General features: G+C 44.4%; 1 protein-coding gene across 1 annotated transcript in view; it reads left to right on the top strand.

Moving 5' to 3' along the window:
- LOC120994033 (cyclic nucleotide-binding domain-containing protein 2-like) overlaps window positions 1–13,822 on the top strand; it is a 244,720-nt gene extending 230,898 nt beyond the window's left edge. Inside the window, exon 14 of the mRNA XM_040422495.1 lies at window positions 13,724–13,822. Within this exon, the coding sequence (XP_040278429.1) occupies window positions 13,724–13,822 (99 nt within the window). The remainder of the gene's footprint in view (window positions 1–13,723) is intronic.
- The last annotated feature ends 6,649 nt before the right edge of the window (window positions 13,823–20,471 follow it).

Raw genomic sequence — 20,471 nt, 5'->3', positions numbered from 1 at the left:
CCTTGTGCAGATTCCAGACAGAAATCATTTATTGTAATGTCGTAGCTATTCATTTTTTTTCTTTCAAAAACTCCCTGGTGGCAGCCATATTGGAGACACACATGTTCTTCTTGTAATGTCTGTTAATTGAGAGAGAAATGTGATAGACTACTAGGCTCCAAGAAGTAATGGAATACAACCCTATCCCCAAGGGATCCGGGAGTGACGGGAGCTACAAACCCAGCATCATCTGTGTGTACAATGTACTGTTGATTGTTACTATCCTGCCTTATCTAGGTCTCTGACAGTACAATAGATTTGTAATTAAATCTTTTACTTTCTAATAATGAGGTGGCTCTGCTAATTCTGCCTCAGTCTACACAGCAAAGCTGACAAGTGAGTGTCTGCAAACAGTAAGCATTAGCCTATTGTAACTGCTTCAGAGGCCTGTGTGAAAAATGGAGTAATCTTTTTTTACTGTACTTAGTAACTAAAAAACCCTGCTGGTTACCTGCAAAACCATACAAAAGGAAACAATTTGAAAGCCATGATGATATGTAAACCACATGTAATTAGTGTGGACCCAATGTGCCAACCAATCGGTTTGTCTTTCGGGTAGTCCAGAGAGGGTTATTCTGGTGTTCCTCTGGTTTTCACCATTTAACCCCACACAGGTAATTGGCCTTTGTGGCAAGAGAGTGACCAGGCTGCCACCTCTTGGAATAGTCCTAGTACAGTTGGCTGTTGTCCCGCATGGGGGGACCAAGCAATACATATTGTCAGAAAACAGGCAGACGTCAGGGCAGGTAGTATATGTACAAATCTTTGAAACTTTCCAGAAGTAAAGCTAGGCAGCACAGGGTCAAAATGGTGAACAGACACAGATCAGGTCAGATGACGTAGAGTCAGAATCCAGGAATCAGGCAGAAGTCAGTACGTAGACAGACAAACAAACAGTTTAAAGCGCTTTTGCTCGGCCTTGCAAGCCAGTGATACCTATGAGAGGTCTAAGAGATTTCTCAGGCAAGGGGTAGAACAAACAGATCAGCATATATAGGAGAGCTGATTAGCTCATTAGTTGAGCTGCTGCACACGGAGCAAAAGGGGAACCCTTGCAGTACTACTGGGTAATGTTCAATGACTAAACTCCAAGACACACACAGGAAGAGACCTAGCTGAGGCCTGCAGCATGGGACCCAGGAATCTGGCAGCCGGCTCTCGGCAGAAGCAAGGTGAGTGAAGTGGAGCCTGTGCCCTCCCTGGATAGCAGGACGGCGGTCCTCATAACAGCCATGTTGTGGCCACTACGTACGTCTTTGCCCTTAGCCTCTCTTCACATCACATTTTAAGCCTTCATTGGAGGTATACATTGGAAAGATCACCCGACATATGACTCAGACTGTAGGTTTAGAAGTAATATCCCACAGACAGTGGGATACATTGCTAATAGGCTCCAATTTTAAATAAACATTATTACAATATACATGCAATAAAAATATTGTAAGCTTTTTATGTAGATTTCCCTCTCTGGTAGCGCCCCCTGCCATTTATCCTTCTGATCCACATTCTCCTGCATTCAGTGGTGGACTAACAGTAGCTTCTCTTTTCCATTCCTCCTCTTAATGCCAGGGTACAGATCTGTCCGAGAAGCAGATGACTCAGCCTTGACATCTTTCATTAATATAACATAGCTATACAATGCATTCAGAAAGTCTTCAGACCTTTTTAGTTTTTTTTCACATTTTGTAATGTTGCAGCCATGTTCTAAAATAAAAAAAACATTCAAAGTTTTCCCACATCAGTCTGCACTCAATACCCCATAATGAAAAAGTTAAAAAAAAAACAGCTTTTTAGAAATTTCATTGCAAATTTATTAAAAATAAAAAAATAAAATTTCACATGGACATAATTATTCAGACCCTTTGTATGCCACTTGATATTTAACTCTGGGGGTCTCCCATTTCTCTTGATCATCTTTTAGATATTTCTACATCTTGATTGGAGCCCACCTATGGCAAAAATTCTGTTGATCGGACATGATTTGGAAAGACACAGCCCTGTCTATATAAGATCTTACAGCTGACAATGCATATCAGATCAAAAACCAAGCCATGAGGAGGAAAGAACTATACACATACAGTCAGGTCCATAAATATTGGGACATCAACACAATTCTAACATTTTTGGTTCTATACACCACCACAATGAATTTGAAATGAAACGAACAAGATGTGCTTTAACTGCAGACTGTCAGCTTTAGGCCTCATGCACACGACTGTTGTTTTATTCCGTGTCCGTTGTTCCGTTTTTCGTGATTTTCTGCGGACCCATTGACTTTCAATGGGTCCGTTGAAAACTCGGCTAATGCACCGTTTGTCATCCGCGTCCGTGATCCATGGTTCCAGTCCGTCAAAAAAATATAACCTGTCCTATTTTTTTCACGGAAAATGGTTTGTGGACCCATTCAAGTCAATGGGACCGTGAAAAAACGCGGAGGCACACAAGATTTTCATCCGTGTCCGTTTTTTTCCTATAATTTGCATGGCAAACTTGACTTAGACTTTATTTTACTTTCCTTCATGTCTGGTGATCCTCCAAAAATAAAGGAAGACACACGGAAACAAAAACGGAAACGGATCACGGAACACCGGAACCCCATTTTGCGGAACGGAACACAACAACGGTCATGTGCATGAGGCCTTAATTTGAGGGTATTTACATCCAAATCAGGTGTACAGTGTAGGAATTAGAGCAGTTTGCATGTGTGCCTCCCACTTGTTACGGGACCAAAAGTAATGGGACAATTGGCTTCTCAGCTGTTCTATGGCCAGGTGTGTGTTATTCCCTCATTATCCCAATTACAATGAGCAGATAAAAGGTCCAGAGGTCATTTCCAGTCTGCTATTTGCATTTGGAATCTGTTGCTGTCAACTCTCAAGATGAGATCCAAAGAGCTGTCACTATCCGTGAAGCAAGCCATCATTAGGCTGAAAAAACAAAACAAACCCATCATAGAGATAGCAAAAACATTAGGCGCAGCCAAAACAACTGTTTGGAACATCCTTAAAAAGAAGGAATGCAACGGTTAGCTCAGCAACACCAAAAGACCTGGAAGACCACGGAAAACAACTGTGGTGGATGACCGAAGAATTCTTTCCCTGGTGAAGAAAACACCCTTCACAACAGTTGGCCAGATCAAGAGCACTCTCCAGGAGGTAGGTGTATGTGTGTCAAAGTCAACAATCAAGAGAAGACTTCACCAGAGTGAATACAGAGGGTTCACCACAAGATGTAAACCATTGGTGAGCCTCAAAAACAGGAAGGTCAGATTAGAGTTTGCCAAACGACATCTAAAAAAGCCTGCACAGTTGTGGAACAACATCCTATGGACAGATGTGACCAAGATCAACTTGTACTAGAGTGATGGGAAGAGAAGAGTATGGAGAAGGAAAGGAACTGCTCATGATCCTAAGCATACCACCTCATCAGTGAAGCATGCTGGTGGTAGTGTCATGGCGTGGGCATGTATGGCTGCCAATGGAACTGGATGTCTTGTATTTATTGATGATGTGACTGCTGAAAAAAGCAGCAGGATGAATTCTGAAGTGTTTCGGGCAATATTATCTGCTCATATTCAGCCAAAGACTTCAGAACTCATTGGACAGCGCTTCACAGTGCAGATGGACAATGACCCAAAGCATACTGCAAAAGCAACCAAAGAGTTTTTTAAGGGGAAAAGGTTGAATGCTATGCAATGGCCAAGTCAATCACCTGACCTGAATCCGATTGAGCATTTCACTTGCTGAAGACAAAACTGAAGGGAAAATGCCCCAAGAACAAGCAGGAACTGAAGACAGTTGCAGTAGAGGCCTGGCAGAGCATCACCAGGGATGAAACCCAGCGTCTGGTGATGTCTATGCGTTCCAGACTTCAGGCTGTAATTGACTGCAAAGGATTTGCAACCAAGTACTAAAAAGTAAAAGTTTGATTTTTTGGTTCCTTAACAAGTGGGAGGCACATATGCAAACTGTTGTAATTCCTGCACCGTTCACCTGATTTGGATGTAAATACCCTCAAATTAAAGCTGACAGTCTGCAGGTAAAGCACATCTTGTTTGTTTCATTTTAAATCCATTGTGGTGGTGTATAGAGCCAAAAATGTAAGAATTGTGTCGATGTCCCAATATTTATAGACCTGACTGTATTTCACTACAATACAAGAAAAATAGACTTAGTTCATATTTGGTGTTATTTGAACTAAAAGTGTTTCTTGTCATATTTCACTACTAGAGGTACAGACTAGAGATGAGCGAGTCGAATTCGTTCAGAATTTCAGGAAAAATTTGATTCTGAACGAATGCGAATTTCCTCGCGCTTCCTGGTAACGAATCGCAATTGTTCCTAACATGGCGGCTAAAATTGCGGCTACACGTGTGAGGACATGGGGCAAAGAACTCTGGGAAGGCGGGATGACCCATAATGCCATGCATGCAGCCAATCAGCAGCCAGCCAGCCCGGTGATGTCACAGCCCTATAAATACGGCAGCCATCTTAGAGTCTGCCATTCACTATCGTACTTTGTTCAGGGACAGACGTGTATTCAGGTGCTAAGGAGAGTGAAAGAAAAACTAATTGTTTAAAAAAAAAGGAAAGAAGCGATTTACTAGTGCAGGGAAAGGATATTGAGAGGAATCATTTCACAAGCAGGTAGAGACGTGTGCAGATGCTAGGGAGAGTCATAGGAAAATCCTCATTGTGAAAAAAAGCGATTTACAAGTGCAGGGAAACATTACATGGGGATCCAGATAGTCTCATAATACCTCTCTGTCATTCCAGCAATTAGTTATTGGGGTGCAATTGCTATGTTGAAAAGCCTTTAGTGGCTTTTATCTGTGGAAAAAGATAAATATATACGAAGGTCACTTTTGCTGTTAACTGCGCTGATCCCATTTAGTGACCTATTTTAATACAATACGAGAAATATTTACGCAAGTTACTTTTGTTGTTTTTTTTGCGCTAAAAGCGTTTATTGCCATATTTCTAGAGCAGTGGTGCCCAACCATTTTTCGTCTGAGGGCCGCACTAGACATGGTATAAATTTTGCGGGCCAGAACCAGGTAGCTTTGCCAGAAAGAAATGCAAACACTGTGAGGGGGCACATATGAGCATTACTATTGTAAAGGGGCACATATGAGCATTACTATTGTAAAGGGGCAAATATCTGGGCATTTTATCTGTGAAGGATGCACATCTGTTCACAGTAATAATGTCACGGAAGGTGTACAGAAAACTAGAAGACACAAAATGAAGATCCGACTGACTGGATCCAAAACTAAGGAACCAAAGGGATAGCCCTGCAACAGACCTGGCTCTCTCCCTAACTGCTCAGCCTATGCAAAAATCTCAATGGTAGATGATCGCATATCCTTGTACCTCGACTGTATAACACCTGAACACCCTATAATAGTGAGGGGACACGACCACCGGCTCCCTACACTTGATACGGAGGGAGTCAGGGTCACCTGAGATCCAGCAAACAGGGAAATACTAGTGAATGAACAAAACTTATCTGTAGAAGACTCAGTAGTAGCATCCAGCATGCATACACTCCAGGAAGTTGTATAAACTGCAAAGTGATGCAGTATGGGAAGGGATTTAAAGGGATGCAATCAGTGCAACTACATGACAGCTGAGAGAGGCTAACGCGATGAGAAAATGAAAGCAAAACAAAAGGAACCTCAAGGAGGAGGTTCTGAAGGACGTCTGTCAGAGCTTCTCAGATGTCTGGTGGTGACAAATATGCCCTGACACACACACCACAGGGGTGTTATTTTTTTTTACTGAAGCAGAAGCAGGCTCAGCTCGGCTGCAGTGTACTCTACAAGGCACACAGCAGTTTTCAGGAGGACTAGAGAGGAGCTGGATCGAGCGAGTGGCTGCAAAGATGGAAAGTTTTTTCCTACCTAGAGGAGGGTGAGCTGCGGCCGGCCGCGAGCACAGAAGTGAGTGAGATAGGTGCGCGCACACTTCCTGACTCAGAGCACGCACGCTACTTCATAGGCTGATCCCCCTGCTGCGGCCCTGCCCATGTGACCTCCCCTCCTCTGTCACACTGCTGGCTTCACTCATCCCGCCTGAGCCATTCAGTTAATGATTCACTGAATGGCAATGGCCGGCCGAGGTGAGCGCTCACACATAGTTCGCTGCCTGATGCCGGCGGCACTGCACGGGCCGCATGACACAGCTTCGCGGGCCGGATTTGGCCTTGCGGGCTGTAGGTTCGGCATCACTGTTCTAGAGAAAAAGAGAAAAATAGACTAAGTTCATATTTGCTGTTATTTTGCGCAAAAAGCGTTTCTTGTCATATTTCACTACAATACGAGAAGAATAGACACAATTCACATTTGGTGTTATTTGCACTAAAAGCGTTTATTGTCATATTTGTAGAGAAAAAGAAAAATATTTGCAGTTCACTTTTTTTGGTATTTGCTTAGAAATCGTTTAGTGACCTATTTTAGTCCAATACGAGAAATATATGTGCAGTTCCCTTTTGCTGTTATTTACGCTGAAATTGTTTCGTTGCCAATTTCAAATCCTTTAGTTGCCTATTTCAGTAAAAAAAGAAATATATATTTGGCGCTTTTAGGGGTGTTTTAATTTGCTTTTAGTTTATTTAGTTCAGCTAAAAGTATGTCAGACAGAGAAATGCCAGGTCATGCACAGGGGAGTGTCAGAGGTGTAAATGATTCTGGCGCAGGCACAGGTCGCAGCACAGTAATGGGGCATGGCAGCAGGAGTCACAGCGAGAGGCCTGAGCTCCTGGTGTCATTTAGCAGTTGTGTTTTGACCAGCAACTCAACGGTTCTTGATTGGTTGACTGGATCTTCGACTTCGTCGCAATTGACAGCAGCACCAGCAGCCGGAGACTAGAGTTGCTGATGAGCAGCTTTCTTCACCTTCATAGTGAAGAAACTACTCACAAGCAGCAGCAGGTAGACCTGGAGCAGGACCTGAACAGCAGGTGGTGGTGGCATACTTTGACAGCACCCTGCCAGCCGTCACAGAAGATTCGCTGGACTACTGGGCAGCCAAACTGGATTTGTGGCCGCAACTGGCCGAGTTTGCTCTGGAAAAGCTGTCCTGCTTGGCTAGTAGTGTGGCATCAGAGCGGGTTTTTAGTGCGGCGGGGGCCATAGTTATCCCAAGAAGAACTCGCCTGTCCACCCAAAATGTATAGAGACTTACTTGACACGGACGTTCCCTTGGCAGGTACCAGGAGATCGGAGAGACTGGCAACTCGTGGGTTAAATCGACAAGTTCACTGTGGATCTTATTGTGTCTGTGTTTTGGTGAATGCCACACCCCTTGCTTCAGGTGTTGCTTGTTGGTGATTTGCCTTTCCCATAAGTAGCCGCTTCTCTTGGAGGTGCGGTTATAGATTTTCTTCCTGCCTTCTAACTAGCTGGTCCGTTGTACTCTGTGGTGCTTCTGGAGTTGCCAGTTTTCTACTTTCAGATAAGTCTTGTCTTTTCTTATTGTTTTGTGTTTTTTATATTCTCTGTTGTTTGTGTCTGGGCCTGAGACAGAGACTTCCATTTGTCCATCTGTGGAGGAATGGGTTGTCTCTGGTCCTAACCTCATTCCAGGGCATTATAGGGATATAAGGGCCTAGGTATCCAGCATATGAATATTCCTACCTTCAAGGTCTATTCATATTGATAGTGTCACGGGGCGCCAAAGGCGCACTCGGTCTCCCATCAGCCACAGACCTGCTGCTTAGCTTCGGGAGCGAGGATCTGTGTTTGGCCTCGTTCCCAGGGCGGCTTTGCTAGCTGGGAGGCTCCCTGCTCCTAGGTCTGCCTTGAGCGCCGAGTTGATCACTCGGTGCTCGATTTGTCTGTCTGTCGGTCATGTGACACTGGCCACATCACATGACCCTCACTCCCCACTATAAATACAGGCAGCCTGCTGGCCACAGGTTGCCTGTTAATTTTAGGTATCTGGTGATTGTTTTGTTCCTGCATACTTACCTGATCCTGTGTTCCCTGACGATTCTCTGCCTGCTCCTCCTGTACTGCGCATCTCTCCTGGTATCCTGACCCCGGCTTCCACCTGAAGATTCTTTGCGGACTCCTGTTGTACTTCATTTCTCTCCTGGTATTTGACCTCGGCTTTTCCTGACTATTCTTTGCTCATTCCTTAGTACTGCATAGCTCTCCATATATATATTATATATATTGACCCGGTCCGTTCACGTTCCGTTATTTGTCTTGTCTGTCTTCCCAGCACGTATCCTAAGTTAGGGACTGCCGTCTAGTTGTCCCCTGTTATTAGGACTTGCGAGGCAAGTAGGCAGGGCCAGGGGTGAGGGTGGAGCGCAGTGGTCACTATCCTCCCCCCTGTGTGTAGTGTACGTTACCAACACAGATAGGTAGTTAGGGCCCGGATTAGGGTTGTTTTGGAGGTGACCTGTTCCTTCCCTAGTTTCCAGGCCCAGTTACTGTTCCCCTTCCCTCCTGTGTTTAGTGTGATCGTGACATTGCATTTGTCAAGATGAATCAGGCGTGAATCAGCCAGGATTTACACCCACCAATGTCTGATGCATTAGATTAGATCATCCATCTCCACACTATGTCACTGTGCCACTCTGTGGTATCATGCTGCTGCTGCTGTTGCTGCCATGTCCACACTATGTCACCATGCCACTCTGTGGCCTCCTGATGCTGCCATCTCCACACTATATCACCATGCCACTTTGTGGCCTTCTGATGCTGCCATGTCCACACTATGTCACCTTGCCACTTTGTAGTATCATGCTGCTGCTGTTGCTGCCATCTCCACACTATGTCACCTTGCCACTTTGTGGCCTCCTAATGCTGCCATGTCCACACTATGTCACCTTGCCACTCTGTGGTATCATGATGCTCTTGCTGCCATCTGCACACTATGTCACCTTGCCAGTCTGTGGCCTCCTGATGCTGCCATCTCCACACTATGTCACCGTGCCACGCTGTGGCCTAATCATACTGCTGCTTTCACCTCCACACTTTGTCATTGTGCCACTTTGTGGCCTCCTGATGCTGCCGCCACCTCCAGACCCTGTCATTGTGCCACTTGGTGGTCTCCTCATGCTGCTTCCACCTCACCACTATGTCAAAGGGCCACTCTGTGGACATCTCATGCTATTACCACCCTCCCCACTCTATGACGGGGTCGCTATTGTCCTTGTTTGGCCTTCTTGAAATCACCATTTATTTGACCATTCTTCTAATCTGTCAGAAGGAAGGAAAAATGAGACGCACAATGGATGCTGTCTGTATAGCAGCTGTAAGGCCTGTATGGTCCTATCAGAATTGGCTTATGATTTGGTAGCCAAAAGCAGGAGTGGGTACAAAACACAGAAGACATGCAAATATTCCATTCATGTGTCATCTCTGTTTTGGATCCACTTTTTTTTGGCATTAGCAATACTGATGGATTACTGACCAAATGCTGACCGAGTGAAGGCGTATGCTCCACAGACAGGATCTGTTTTTTGTGGGTTATTGTTCTGACGGATCAGAGGAAGGGCAAAATAATCAGTGATGTCAACACAAACTTACTGCTGACACCCTCTCCACTATGTCGGGGGGCTCTACTTGTATAAGCGTTTAATAGAACAGGTTCTGTAGACATCTATATGGAATCAGCTGACAAGGGTCTAAAAGGAGTGTGCTTCTTCTTGACGCTAACCAGTAAGGCTGAGTTAATACTTCAGTTATTTGGTCAGTTTTGACCCCGTGACTCCCCAAATAAGTGAAGTGTGCAGTGATTCTAATAGCGACGCCTGTCATCTGCATGTCATACTGACTGACAGTATTATTTCACTACCACAGCAGACTCCCTATGCATGTTACTGCAAGGCACAGTGTTCTACGCCACTATAAAGGCTCTCTGCAGCCAGTAAATAGACGTTTTTTATCGCGATCAGATCGAAGTGAGTTTTTTCGGAAAATTCGGCAAGCCGGCCGAATCGAATATTTAAGAAATTCGCTCATCTCTAGTACAGACCTGTACCTACTGCTGCACTGAAAGAGAACAGTTCCCTCCATAATAAATAAATGGAAGAAGTTTGGAAAAACCAGGACTCTTCCTAGAGCTGCCGCCCCACCAAACTAAGTCATTGGGGGAGAAGGGCCTTGGTAAGAGAGGTGACCAAAAGCCCAATGGTAACTCTGGCTGAGCTCCAAAGATCCTTTGTGCAGATGGATGAAACTTCCAGAAGATCAGCCATCATTGCAGCACTCCACCAATTTGGGATTGATGGCAGAATCCTCCTCAGTAAAAGACAAATGAATGTGAAAAAAAAAACAACACCTAACGGCTCTCAGTCTGTGAGAAACAAGATTCTTTGGTCTGGTGAAACCAAGAATACATTTTTGGGCCTCAATCATAAGCATTATGTCTGGAGGACACCAGGCATTACCCATTACCTTTCCAATACCATGAAGCATGGTGGTGGCAGCATCATGATGTGGGGATGTTTTTCAGCAGCTGGGAAATGGAGACTGGTCAGGGTTGAGGGAAAACTGAATGGAGCAAGATACAGAGGTATTCTTAATAAATACCTTGATGCAGAGTGCTCTGAATCTTAGACTGGGTCGAAGGTTTGCCTTCCAGCAAGACAGTGAACCTGAGCACACAGCCAAGACAACTCTTTGAATGTCCTTGAGTGGCCCAACCAGAGCCCTGACTTGAACCCAATCGAACATCTCTGAAAACACCTGAAAATAGCCGTCCACTGACAGTCCTCATCCAACCTGACAGAGCTTGAGAGGATCTATAGAGAAGAATGGCAGAAAATCCCCAAATCCAGATGTAAAAACCTTGTGGCATCATCCCAAAGAAGACTGGAGGCTGTAATCACTGCCAAGGGGACTTTAACTAAGTTCTGAGTAAAGGGTGTGAATACTTATGTCAAGGCGAGATTTTAGTTTTTCATTTTCAACAAATTAGTAAAGATTTCAAATGTTTTGTTTTCACATTGTTATTATTGGGTATTGAGTGCAGAACGATGGAAAAAAGTGAACTTTTTAATTTTAACACAAAGTCGCAACATGAAATTTCAAAAAAGTGAAAGAGTTTGAAAATGCATATCTCTCTCTAGACAGTGGATAAGGAAATTGTGGGGTCATTACATACATTATGGATCTGTGCTGTGAAGATATATGTTAGGAACTATTTTGATTGGCTAATTGCAATGCATCCTGAGAGATTCAGATGGTTGATGAGCTTCTGCCCACCTATGGAAAGGGAAGAAAGTCCTCCAGTTAAGTGAGTAAAAAAAGAGTTTGTGGGGTAAAGCCGTCACTGTAGAAGCGAGCAGTGACCGCTTCCCTGTGCTCTCCTGCTCTGACAATGAGCTTCAACTACCACCAACTTTTCTTAGAGCAGGCATCTGATAATGGACAGGATTGAAGGAAGTTCTGTTCCCAGGCCATTTAACAGGCCACAAAATGTACCCCTTTGATTGGGTCACTGTTTTTTCTGGGTAACATATAAACATAGAATGTGTCAGCAGATAAGAACCATTTGGCCCATCTAGTCTGCCCAATATACTGAATACTATGAATAGCCCCTGGCCCTATCTTATATGAAGGATGACCGTATGCCTATCCCATGCATGCTTAAACTCCTTCACTGTATTTGCAGCTACCACTTCTGCAGGAAGGCTATTCCATGCATCCACTACTCTCTCAGTAAAGTAGTACTTCCTGATATTACTTTTAAACCTTTGCCCCTCTAATTTAAAACTATGTCCTCTTGTAGCAGTTTTTCTTCTTTTAAATATTCTCTCCTCTTTTACCTTGTTGATTCCCTTTATGTATTTAAAAGTTTCTATCATATCCCCTCTGTCTCGTCTTTCTTCAAAGCCATACATGTTAAGGTCCTTTAATCTTTCCTGGTAAGTTTTATCCTGCAATCCATGTACTAGTTTAGTAGCTCTTGTCTGAACTCTTTCCAAAGTATCAATATCCTTCTGGAGATATGGTCTCCAGTACTGAGCACAATACTCCAAATGAGGTCTCACTAGTGCTCTGTAGAGCAGCATGAGCACCTCCCTCTTTCTACTAGTAATGCCTCTCCCTATACACCCAAGCATTCTGCTAGCATTTCCTGCTGCTTTATGACATTGTCTGCCTACCTTTAAGTCTTCTGAAATAATGACCCCTAAATCCCTTTCCTCAGATACTGAGGTTAGGACTGTATCACTGATTTTATATTCTGCTCTTGTGTTTTTACGCCCCGGGTGCATTATCTTACACTTATCAACATAAAATTTTAGTTGCCAGATTTTTGACCATTCCTCTAGTTTTCCTAAATCCTTTTCCATTTGGTGTATCCCTCCAGGAACATCAACCCTATTACAAATCTTTATGTCATCAGCAAAAAGACACACCTTACCACCGAGGCCTTCTGAAATTTCGCTGATAAAGATATTAAATAATATGGGTCCCAGTACAGATCCCTGAGGTACCCCACTGTTAACAAGACCATGGTCTGAATATACTCTATTGACTACAACCCTCTGTTGTTTGTCCCTCAGCCACTGCCTAATCCATTCAACAATATGGGAGTCCAAGCTCAAAGACTGCAATTTATTGATAAGCCTTCTATGTGGGACAGTATAAAAAGCCTTACTAAAGTCTAGATAAGCGATGTCTACTGCACCTCCTCCATCTATTATTTTAGTCACCCAATCAAAAAAATCAATAAGATTAAGTAAACCCATGCTGATTTTCATCTTTCGATCCATGGGATTTTAGATGTTCCACAATCCTCTCCTTTAGTATGGTTTCCATTAATTTCCCCACTATTGATGTCAGGCTTACTGGCCTATAGTTGCCCGATTCCTCCCTACTACCTTTCTTGTGAATGGGCACAACATTTGCTAATTTCCAATCTTTTGGGACGACTCCTGTTGCCAGTGATTGGTTAAATAAATCTGTTAATGCTTTTGCTAGTACACCGCTAAGCTCTTTTAATAGCTTTGGGTGTATCCCATCAGGCCCCTGTGACTTATTTGTATTAATTTTAGACAGCTGACTTAGAACCTCTTCTTCTGTAAAGACACATGCATCAAAAGATTCATTAGTCTTCCTTCCTAACTGGAGGTCCTTTTCCTTCATTTTCCTTTGTAAAAACTGAACAGAAGTATTCATTGAGGCAGTCAGCTAGTTCTTTATCTTCTTCCATATACCTTCCTTCTTTTGTTTTTAATTTGGTAATTCCTTGTTTTAGTTTCCTTTTTTCATTTATGTATCTGAAGAATGTCTTATCACCTTTTTTTTCATTGACTGAGCTAATTTCTTTTCTACCTGTACTTTAGAAGCTCTTATAACTTGCTTGGCCTCTCTCTGCCTAATTTCCCTGTCATCCCTGTTTTTTTTTATAATTACTAAATGCTACTAAATGGTAATCACCCTACTGTTCAGCCCTGGGGCTCTAGAAAGTCTCAGGACGACAATGGCCATCTTAATACAACCTCACCAGAGCCAATACATTTTCCAGCATGTACGGAGATAGGAATATCATTGATAGCGATGAATAAATCGGGCTTGTACAAAGCAGAATTAGATTACATTAGACTCAAATCCATGCTCTGCACATATGTTGCTTATCTATAGCTCACTCAAATTTCAATCTGAAGATCTGGGCAGTGCTATATGTTGATCTGCCATTGTGAAATTTTGTCTCTTTTGCAGATGCAGCCATACCCGACCAGAGAGATGCTGCAGCAGAAAATGCAGGACTACATGAAATGGCAGTCGTACAAGTCCCACCTTGTCAGAAAGCAGCGGTGAACTACAAGAGGAGTCACGATGGCTAAATCATATATCAGTTGCAATGCCTTACATATGTCTGTAAGAGTAGAGACACACATGGTGGCCACACCGGAGCTGAGGTCTGGCCATAATGTCCTCAAAATCTACGCCATCTGAATTGTTAATGCAGTTTTACTGTGTAGATATTAAAGTGTGCCTAAACTTTCACTTCACTTTCTCTAAAAAAACAAAAAATGTCATAAAAATATTTTTTTGTAAAGTATTTTCATTAATCGTATTCACCTCCATTCTTTTGCAATCGGGCTCTGAAGTTCCAACCTATGGTATTCTGTTTTCTCCCAATGCACTTCTCGGTTGCCATGTCAAATCTATAGAGTCATAGACCATAGCCATATACACGGGTTAGGGATTCCTCTTCCTCTGATTACAGGGAGGAGGCGCCAGGTAGGAGATGGTGTGCAAGAGAAAGAGGCTCCACAGGCACATCTTGTCGGGTATTACCCTTGCCCGCTCCACTATAGGTTTGTCTAGTATATCAGTGCATGAGAAATAATGGGGGGAGTTGGGATGTAATCAGGAGATATGAAGTAAGGAAGGAGCCAGCATGTAATGAAGAGCATTGGAGGAAGGGAATAGTCAGTATGGAATCTGCTGCGATGAAAGGGGAGATGAAGGATGGGGCAAGGAAGACAGCAGGGATTCAGCAGTGATGGAAGATGAAGGATGGGAGGAGACAACCATAAAGAATAGAGGAGATATAACTAAGAAGTATTGAGGAGACAACCATGAAGGATGTAAGGGAGATAACTATGAGGTATGGGCGAGGTAGACATGAAGATAAAGGAAGGGGGAGGGGGATCAAGAGCCATGACGGATGAGGGTAGCCATGAAGAATGGGGGAGAAGAGACAACAATGAAGGATGAGGAAGGACAGTCAAGAAAGAATGAAGGATGGGGTAAATGCAGCCATAAAGGATGTATGGTGACAGCTAGAGATGAGCGAATTGAAGTTGACGAAGTGGAATTCGATCAGAATTTCAGGAAAAATTCGATTTGCACCGAATCCTAATTTCCTGACGCTTCGAGGTAATAAATCAAATTTTTTCCTAAAATGGCTGCTGCACGTGTTAGGACATGGAGCAAAGAACTCTGGGAACGAGGGATCACCCACAATGCCATGCATGCAGCCAATCAGCAGCCCTGTGATGTCACAGCCCTATAAATAGCCTCAGCCATCTTGGATTCTGCCATTTACCAGTGTACTTAGTGCAGGGAGAGACATCAGCAGGCGCTAGGGGTCCTTTCTCTGTTACCCCCCCCAATACTTGTATTGTACCCCCTCACAGTAGTATTGCCCTGATTGTGCCCTCTCACAGTAGTTATGCCCTCTCTGTGCCCCTTTCACAGTTGTAATGCCCTCTTTGTGCCCCCTTCACAGTAATATTCACCATTGTGTCCCCTTCATAGTAATAATGCCCTCTTTGTGCCCCCTTCACAGTAATATTCACCATTGTGTCCCCTTAATAGTAGTAATGCCCACTGTGCTAGTAATGTCCTCTGTGTCCCCTCCATAGTAATAATCCCCATTGTGCCCCCTTCACAGTAATAATGCCCACTGTGCCCCCTTCGTTGTAGTAATACCCTCTGGCTCTGTGCCCCCTCCATAGTAGAAATGCCCATTGTGCCCCCTTCACATTAGTAATGCCCTCTGTTCCCTCTTCACATTAGTAATGCCTTCTGTGCCCCCTCCATATTAGTAATGCCCTCTGTGCCCCCAACTGTTTGAAGAGAGGGCAGCGCTCATATGAGAGCTGCTTTCTCTGTTCTGTTCACCTGCTCGCCATAGCATTTGCAGTGATGAGCAGGTAAACAGAGCAGAGAAGGCAGCTCTCATACAAAAAAAAGCGGACAACCCCTTTAAAGACATACTTGGAAAACATTACATACAGAGCTACAGAATAATACAGCGCCACATACCACTTGCATCCAGTGACTTCTCTTCTCTTATGTAGATATTCTCTTTCCTCTTCTTCTCCTGTTAGACCAGACCGCCATGGTGACTTCTTTCAGCCGCGCCTCGTCTCTGCAGAGTTTAACAGACATCTTATTTTCCAACTTTTCCATCATCCTCCCACCTTCTCAACACCCCATCCTGCCACCCCCAATACTGTGTCCACTGTGCTCCCCAATACTCTCCAGCAGAAACAGTCCCCCTGAAAATACTGGTACCACACAGTCAGTACAAAAACAACCCTTTATTTTGTGCGCTAGTACAAAAAAATCCCCCCTTCCTTTCAGATCAGACCCCCATATAAAACCCTAAATGAGACCCCCCCATCTCAGACCAAATCCCCTTTAGACCTCTATGTCAGACCCCATATAGGACCCCAGTTTTAAACCTCAGATCAGACCCCCATTAGACCTCCATGTAAGACCCCGATCCAATATCAGACCTCAGATAAGACCCCTATTAGACCTCCAAACTCCCATATAAGACCTCCAGACCCCCATATCAGACCTTTAGACCCACATATCAGACCTCAGACCCCCATTAGACCTCCAGACCCCCAAGTCAGACCTCCAGACCCCCATTTGGAGCTCCAGACCCCCCAGTCAGACCTCCAGACCCTCCAGTCAGAACTCCAGTACGCCAGTCAGACCTCCAGACCCCCCAGTCAGATGTCCTGACCCCCCCAAGTCAGACCTCCTGACCCCCCATAGACCACTCCAGACCGCCATTCGACCTCTCCAGACCCCATTAGACCTCCATATCAGACCTCAGATCAGACTGTAAAATAATACTTACCTCTCCTGCCGCCACTCTCCCTGTCCTGGCTGTCTTCTCTTCTCAGGGCCGTCACTGCAGGCACCTGAGCTCTTGCAGCATCAGGTTAGAGTGCGCTCTGTACGTCCTGATGCTGTTGGCAGCCAGGACACAGCAGCGCGGGCACTGAGAAGAGTAAGCAGGAGGAGGGGTAAGTACTGTACAGTGCTCACAGCGCATCTCTCCCCCTCCTCCTGCAGACTAGTGAGCACATCCATTATGGAAGCTTTCACTACTAGTATTCACTTTATAAGATGCACTGCATCTTATAAAGGGAAAAGCAATGAGCACTTCCATCTGTACTGATGGAAGTGCTCATTGCTTTTGGCACCCCCTTGAGAGCCGGCACCCGGGGCGGACCGCCCCTCCGTAGGCAGGGCCGTTTGAAGGAATTTGGGGGCCCCAAGCAAAATAGACATGGAGGCCCCCCCCCCTCCACGCCCTCCCCACCTTACGCACGCAAAGCCTACAGGAACCACAGTATAGCCATACAGTTTAAGTTCACCCACACTTTATATACAGTAAATAAAAAAGGAGGTTTACAGTGCAAATACTGCTGTTGCATTTAATGTGCATGAAATTTGAACATTTTCAACAAATGAACATTTGCAAAAAACACCACTGTACCATACACTCCAATATACATTTAAAAAGTGCACAATAACTAAATCCAACATACCTAAAACACACACATTAACATTTTTCAGTTCTTACAAACATGTGCAAATGATCTAAAACTGCTGTTTGCGAACCTTGTTTTCTGCAAAGGCAATCAAAATGTCCTCCATGTCCAAAGACTGGCGAACATCACGCTCAATTGATGTAAGTGCCAGTCCTGTGAGCCTTTCTTGGCCCATGGTGGACTCACCCCTCCCTTCTTATTCCACTACCCCATGTCCTTCTTAGTCCCCCCTCCCCCTGTCCTTCTTACTTCCCCCTCCCCCTCCCTGTGTCCTACTTACTCTCCCCCTACCTTAGATAAGTTCCTAAGTTAATTCAGTCCTCCGGCTCCTTCCCTGGACCCTGTAGCGTGGCCGAGCTCCTCGCTCTCTACCTCCAGTCCTGACTGTCACTCAGTGCGGCCGGAAACGGCGTGGTACGGGTCAGGAGATTCAGTTTCCTGTTCCCGGCCGCGGCCGGACTAAAAGGAAGTGAGCACTCAGTGTACACTTCCTGTGAGTCCGGCCGGGAACAGGAAACTGAATCCCCTGTTCCTGTACCGCGCGGTACCCGGCCGGACTGAGTGACAGCCAGGAGGTAGAGGAGGAGAGCTCGGCCACGCTACAGAGCAGCAGTCAGCAGAGGAGGAACTCGGGAGGTAACCAGGAGTGCTGCAGCCGCCTGAGGCTCTCTATAGAGCGCTCAGGGGGCTGCAGCCTTAAAGGAAGCAAAACAAGCACCGGCTCTGCTTGGGGCCCCGGGCCAGCTCGGGGCCCCAAGCAATTGCTTGTTTTGCCTGTCTGTTAGCGACGGGCCTGTCCGTAGGCACGCCACTGCCTTGCTGCACTTACTGTCGATCCAAATTGTCATTATACTGCTGCTTTCAGGTTTGTAATAGATCAGGCATGCTCAACCTGCGGCCCTCTAGCTGTTGAAAAAACTACAACTTCCACAATGCCCTGCTGTATGCTTATAGCTGTAGTGTTGATCGCGAATATTCTAATCGCAAATTTTTGTTGCGAATATCGGCACTTCAAGAATTCACGAAGGTGTAGATTATAGTGCTATATATTCGTAATCGCAAATATTCGAGATTTTTTTTTTTCATCAGTACCCTCCCGTCTTGCTTGTGGGCCAATGAGAAGGCTGCAATATATTTGTCAGAGCTTAGCAGCATCCCTAGCAACCAATAGGAAAGCTGCCTACCCCTTACTATATAGGAAACTCCCCAGCAGCCATTGTCTGCAGTTTTTTTTGCAGTTCTGAGAGAGAGAGAGAGAGAGAGAGAGAGAGCAGTGACATTGCTGTGCTCTGTGCTTTCATCTCGATCCTGTTCCTTATCCAATTACATTAGATAGATAGTTAGCTCATATATATATAATACAGATACGGTAGTTAGTGGGAGTTAGTCAGTGTAGGTTAGATCCTGATATAGGGTAGCTCCAGTGCAGGGTGTTAGCTAGTGTGATAGGAATTACTGTTTCTCTGCGGTCCATACATACATACATACAGTCAGGTCCATAAATATTGGGACATCACCACAATTCTAACATTTTTGGCTCTATACACCACCACAATGGATTTGAAATGAAACGTACAAGATGTGCTTTAACTGCAGACTGTCAGCTGTAATTTGAGGGTATTTACATCCAAATCAGGTGAACGGTGTAGGAATTACAACAATATTTATGGACCTGACTGTACATACATTCTAGAATTTGCTAATTTATTGCGAATATTATGCAAAAAATTCACAAAATATCGCGAAAACGAATATTGCCTATTCCGCTCATCACTAGATAGCTGTAGGCTGTTCAGGCATGCTGGGAGTTGTAGTTTTGCAACAGCTGGAGGGCGGTAGGTTGAGCATGCCTGTAATAGATGATACCTCTGTAATTCCAGCAAACCGTTCTTTTTATTGGGGTGTAACTGCTATGTGATACAGCTATTAACAGGGTGTATTACTAGGAAATATTTCCATGTCTTATTTGCCCTTGTGCGGTGCAGTTATATGTTCTAAAGCCTTTTTTGGCGTGTATTAGTGGGAAAAAAAGGGCTTATTAGCAGTGGCGTACATAGAGAAGTGAGGGCCCCATAGCAAGGATTAAACCAGGCCCCCCACACAGGACAGAAGGATTTCTGCCTAAACCCTTTTCAATGACCCTTGGGACATTTTTCACTGCCTCAATTGCTAAAAGTTGTTCCTTTAGACTGGGTAGAGTCCTGACCAAGTTTTCACCTCAAGTAGAAGAGGAGATAATCCCAACTAAGACTGGGCCCCCTCTTGCCCTGGGCCCCATAGCAGTCGCATGGTCTGCCGCTATGGTAGTTACGCCCCTGCTTATTAGCCGTTGTGTAGTGAGAAAATTTCAGTCCTTTTTGGCATTTATTAGTGGCAAAAATGTTTATTATTTGCTGTTCAGCGGTGCAGTTATATGTTCTAAAGCCTTTTTTGGCGTGTATTAGTGGCAAAAAAAAATATTATTTGCTGTTCAGCAGTGCAGTTATATGTTCTAAAGCCTTTTTTGGCATGTATAAGTGGTAAAAAAGAGAGCTTATTAGCCATTGTGTGGTGAAGTGAGAAAATTACAGCCCTTTTTTCATGTGTATTAGTGGCAAAAAAAAGTATTATTTGCCGTTCAGTGGTGCAGATATATGTTCTAAAGACATTTTTGTCGTGTATTAGTGGCAAAAAAAAATAATTATTTGCTCTTCAGCGGTGCAGTTATGTGTTCTAAAGCCCTTTTTGTCATGTATAAGTGGCAAAAAATAAAAATTATTTGCCATTCAGCGGTGCAGTTATATATTCTAAAGCCTTTTTTAGTGTGTATTAGCGGCAAAAAAAAGTATTATTTGTCGTTGTGTGGTGAATTGACAAAATTATAGCCTTTTTTGGGGTGTACTAATTTCCTTTTTATTTACTTATTTCATCTAACAGTATGTCAGACAGAGAAGTGACAGGCCATACACAGGGGAGGGGCAGAGGCTTTAATGTTTCTAGCACATGCACAGGTCGCAGCAGAGTAAGGGGTCGTGGCAGCAGGGGTCACTTTGAGAGGCCTGAGCTCCCGGTGTCATCTAGCGGTCGTGTCTTGACCAACAACCCAGCGGTTCTTGAATGGTTGACTCGGTCATCCGCTTTGTCCCAAGTGACATCAGACACCCCTAGTCAAGAGTCGGTGG

Source organism: Bufo bufo, chromosome 3 (genome assembly GCF_905171765.1).
Source record: "Bufo bufo chromosome 3, aBufBuf1.1, whole genome shotgun sequence".
In the NCBI taxonomy this organism is placed as follows: Eukaryota; Metazoa; Chordata; class Amphibia; order Anura; family Bufonidae; genus Bufo; species Bufo bufo.
This window is presented reverse-complemented; position numbering and strand designations above follow the sequence as displayed.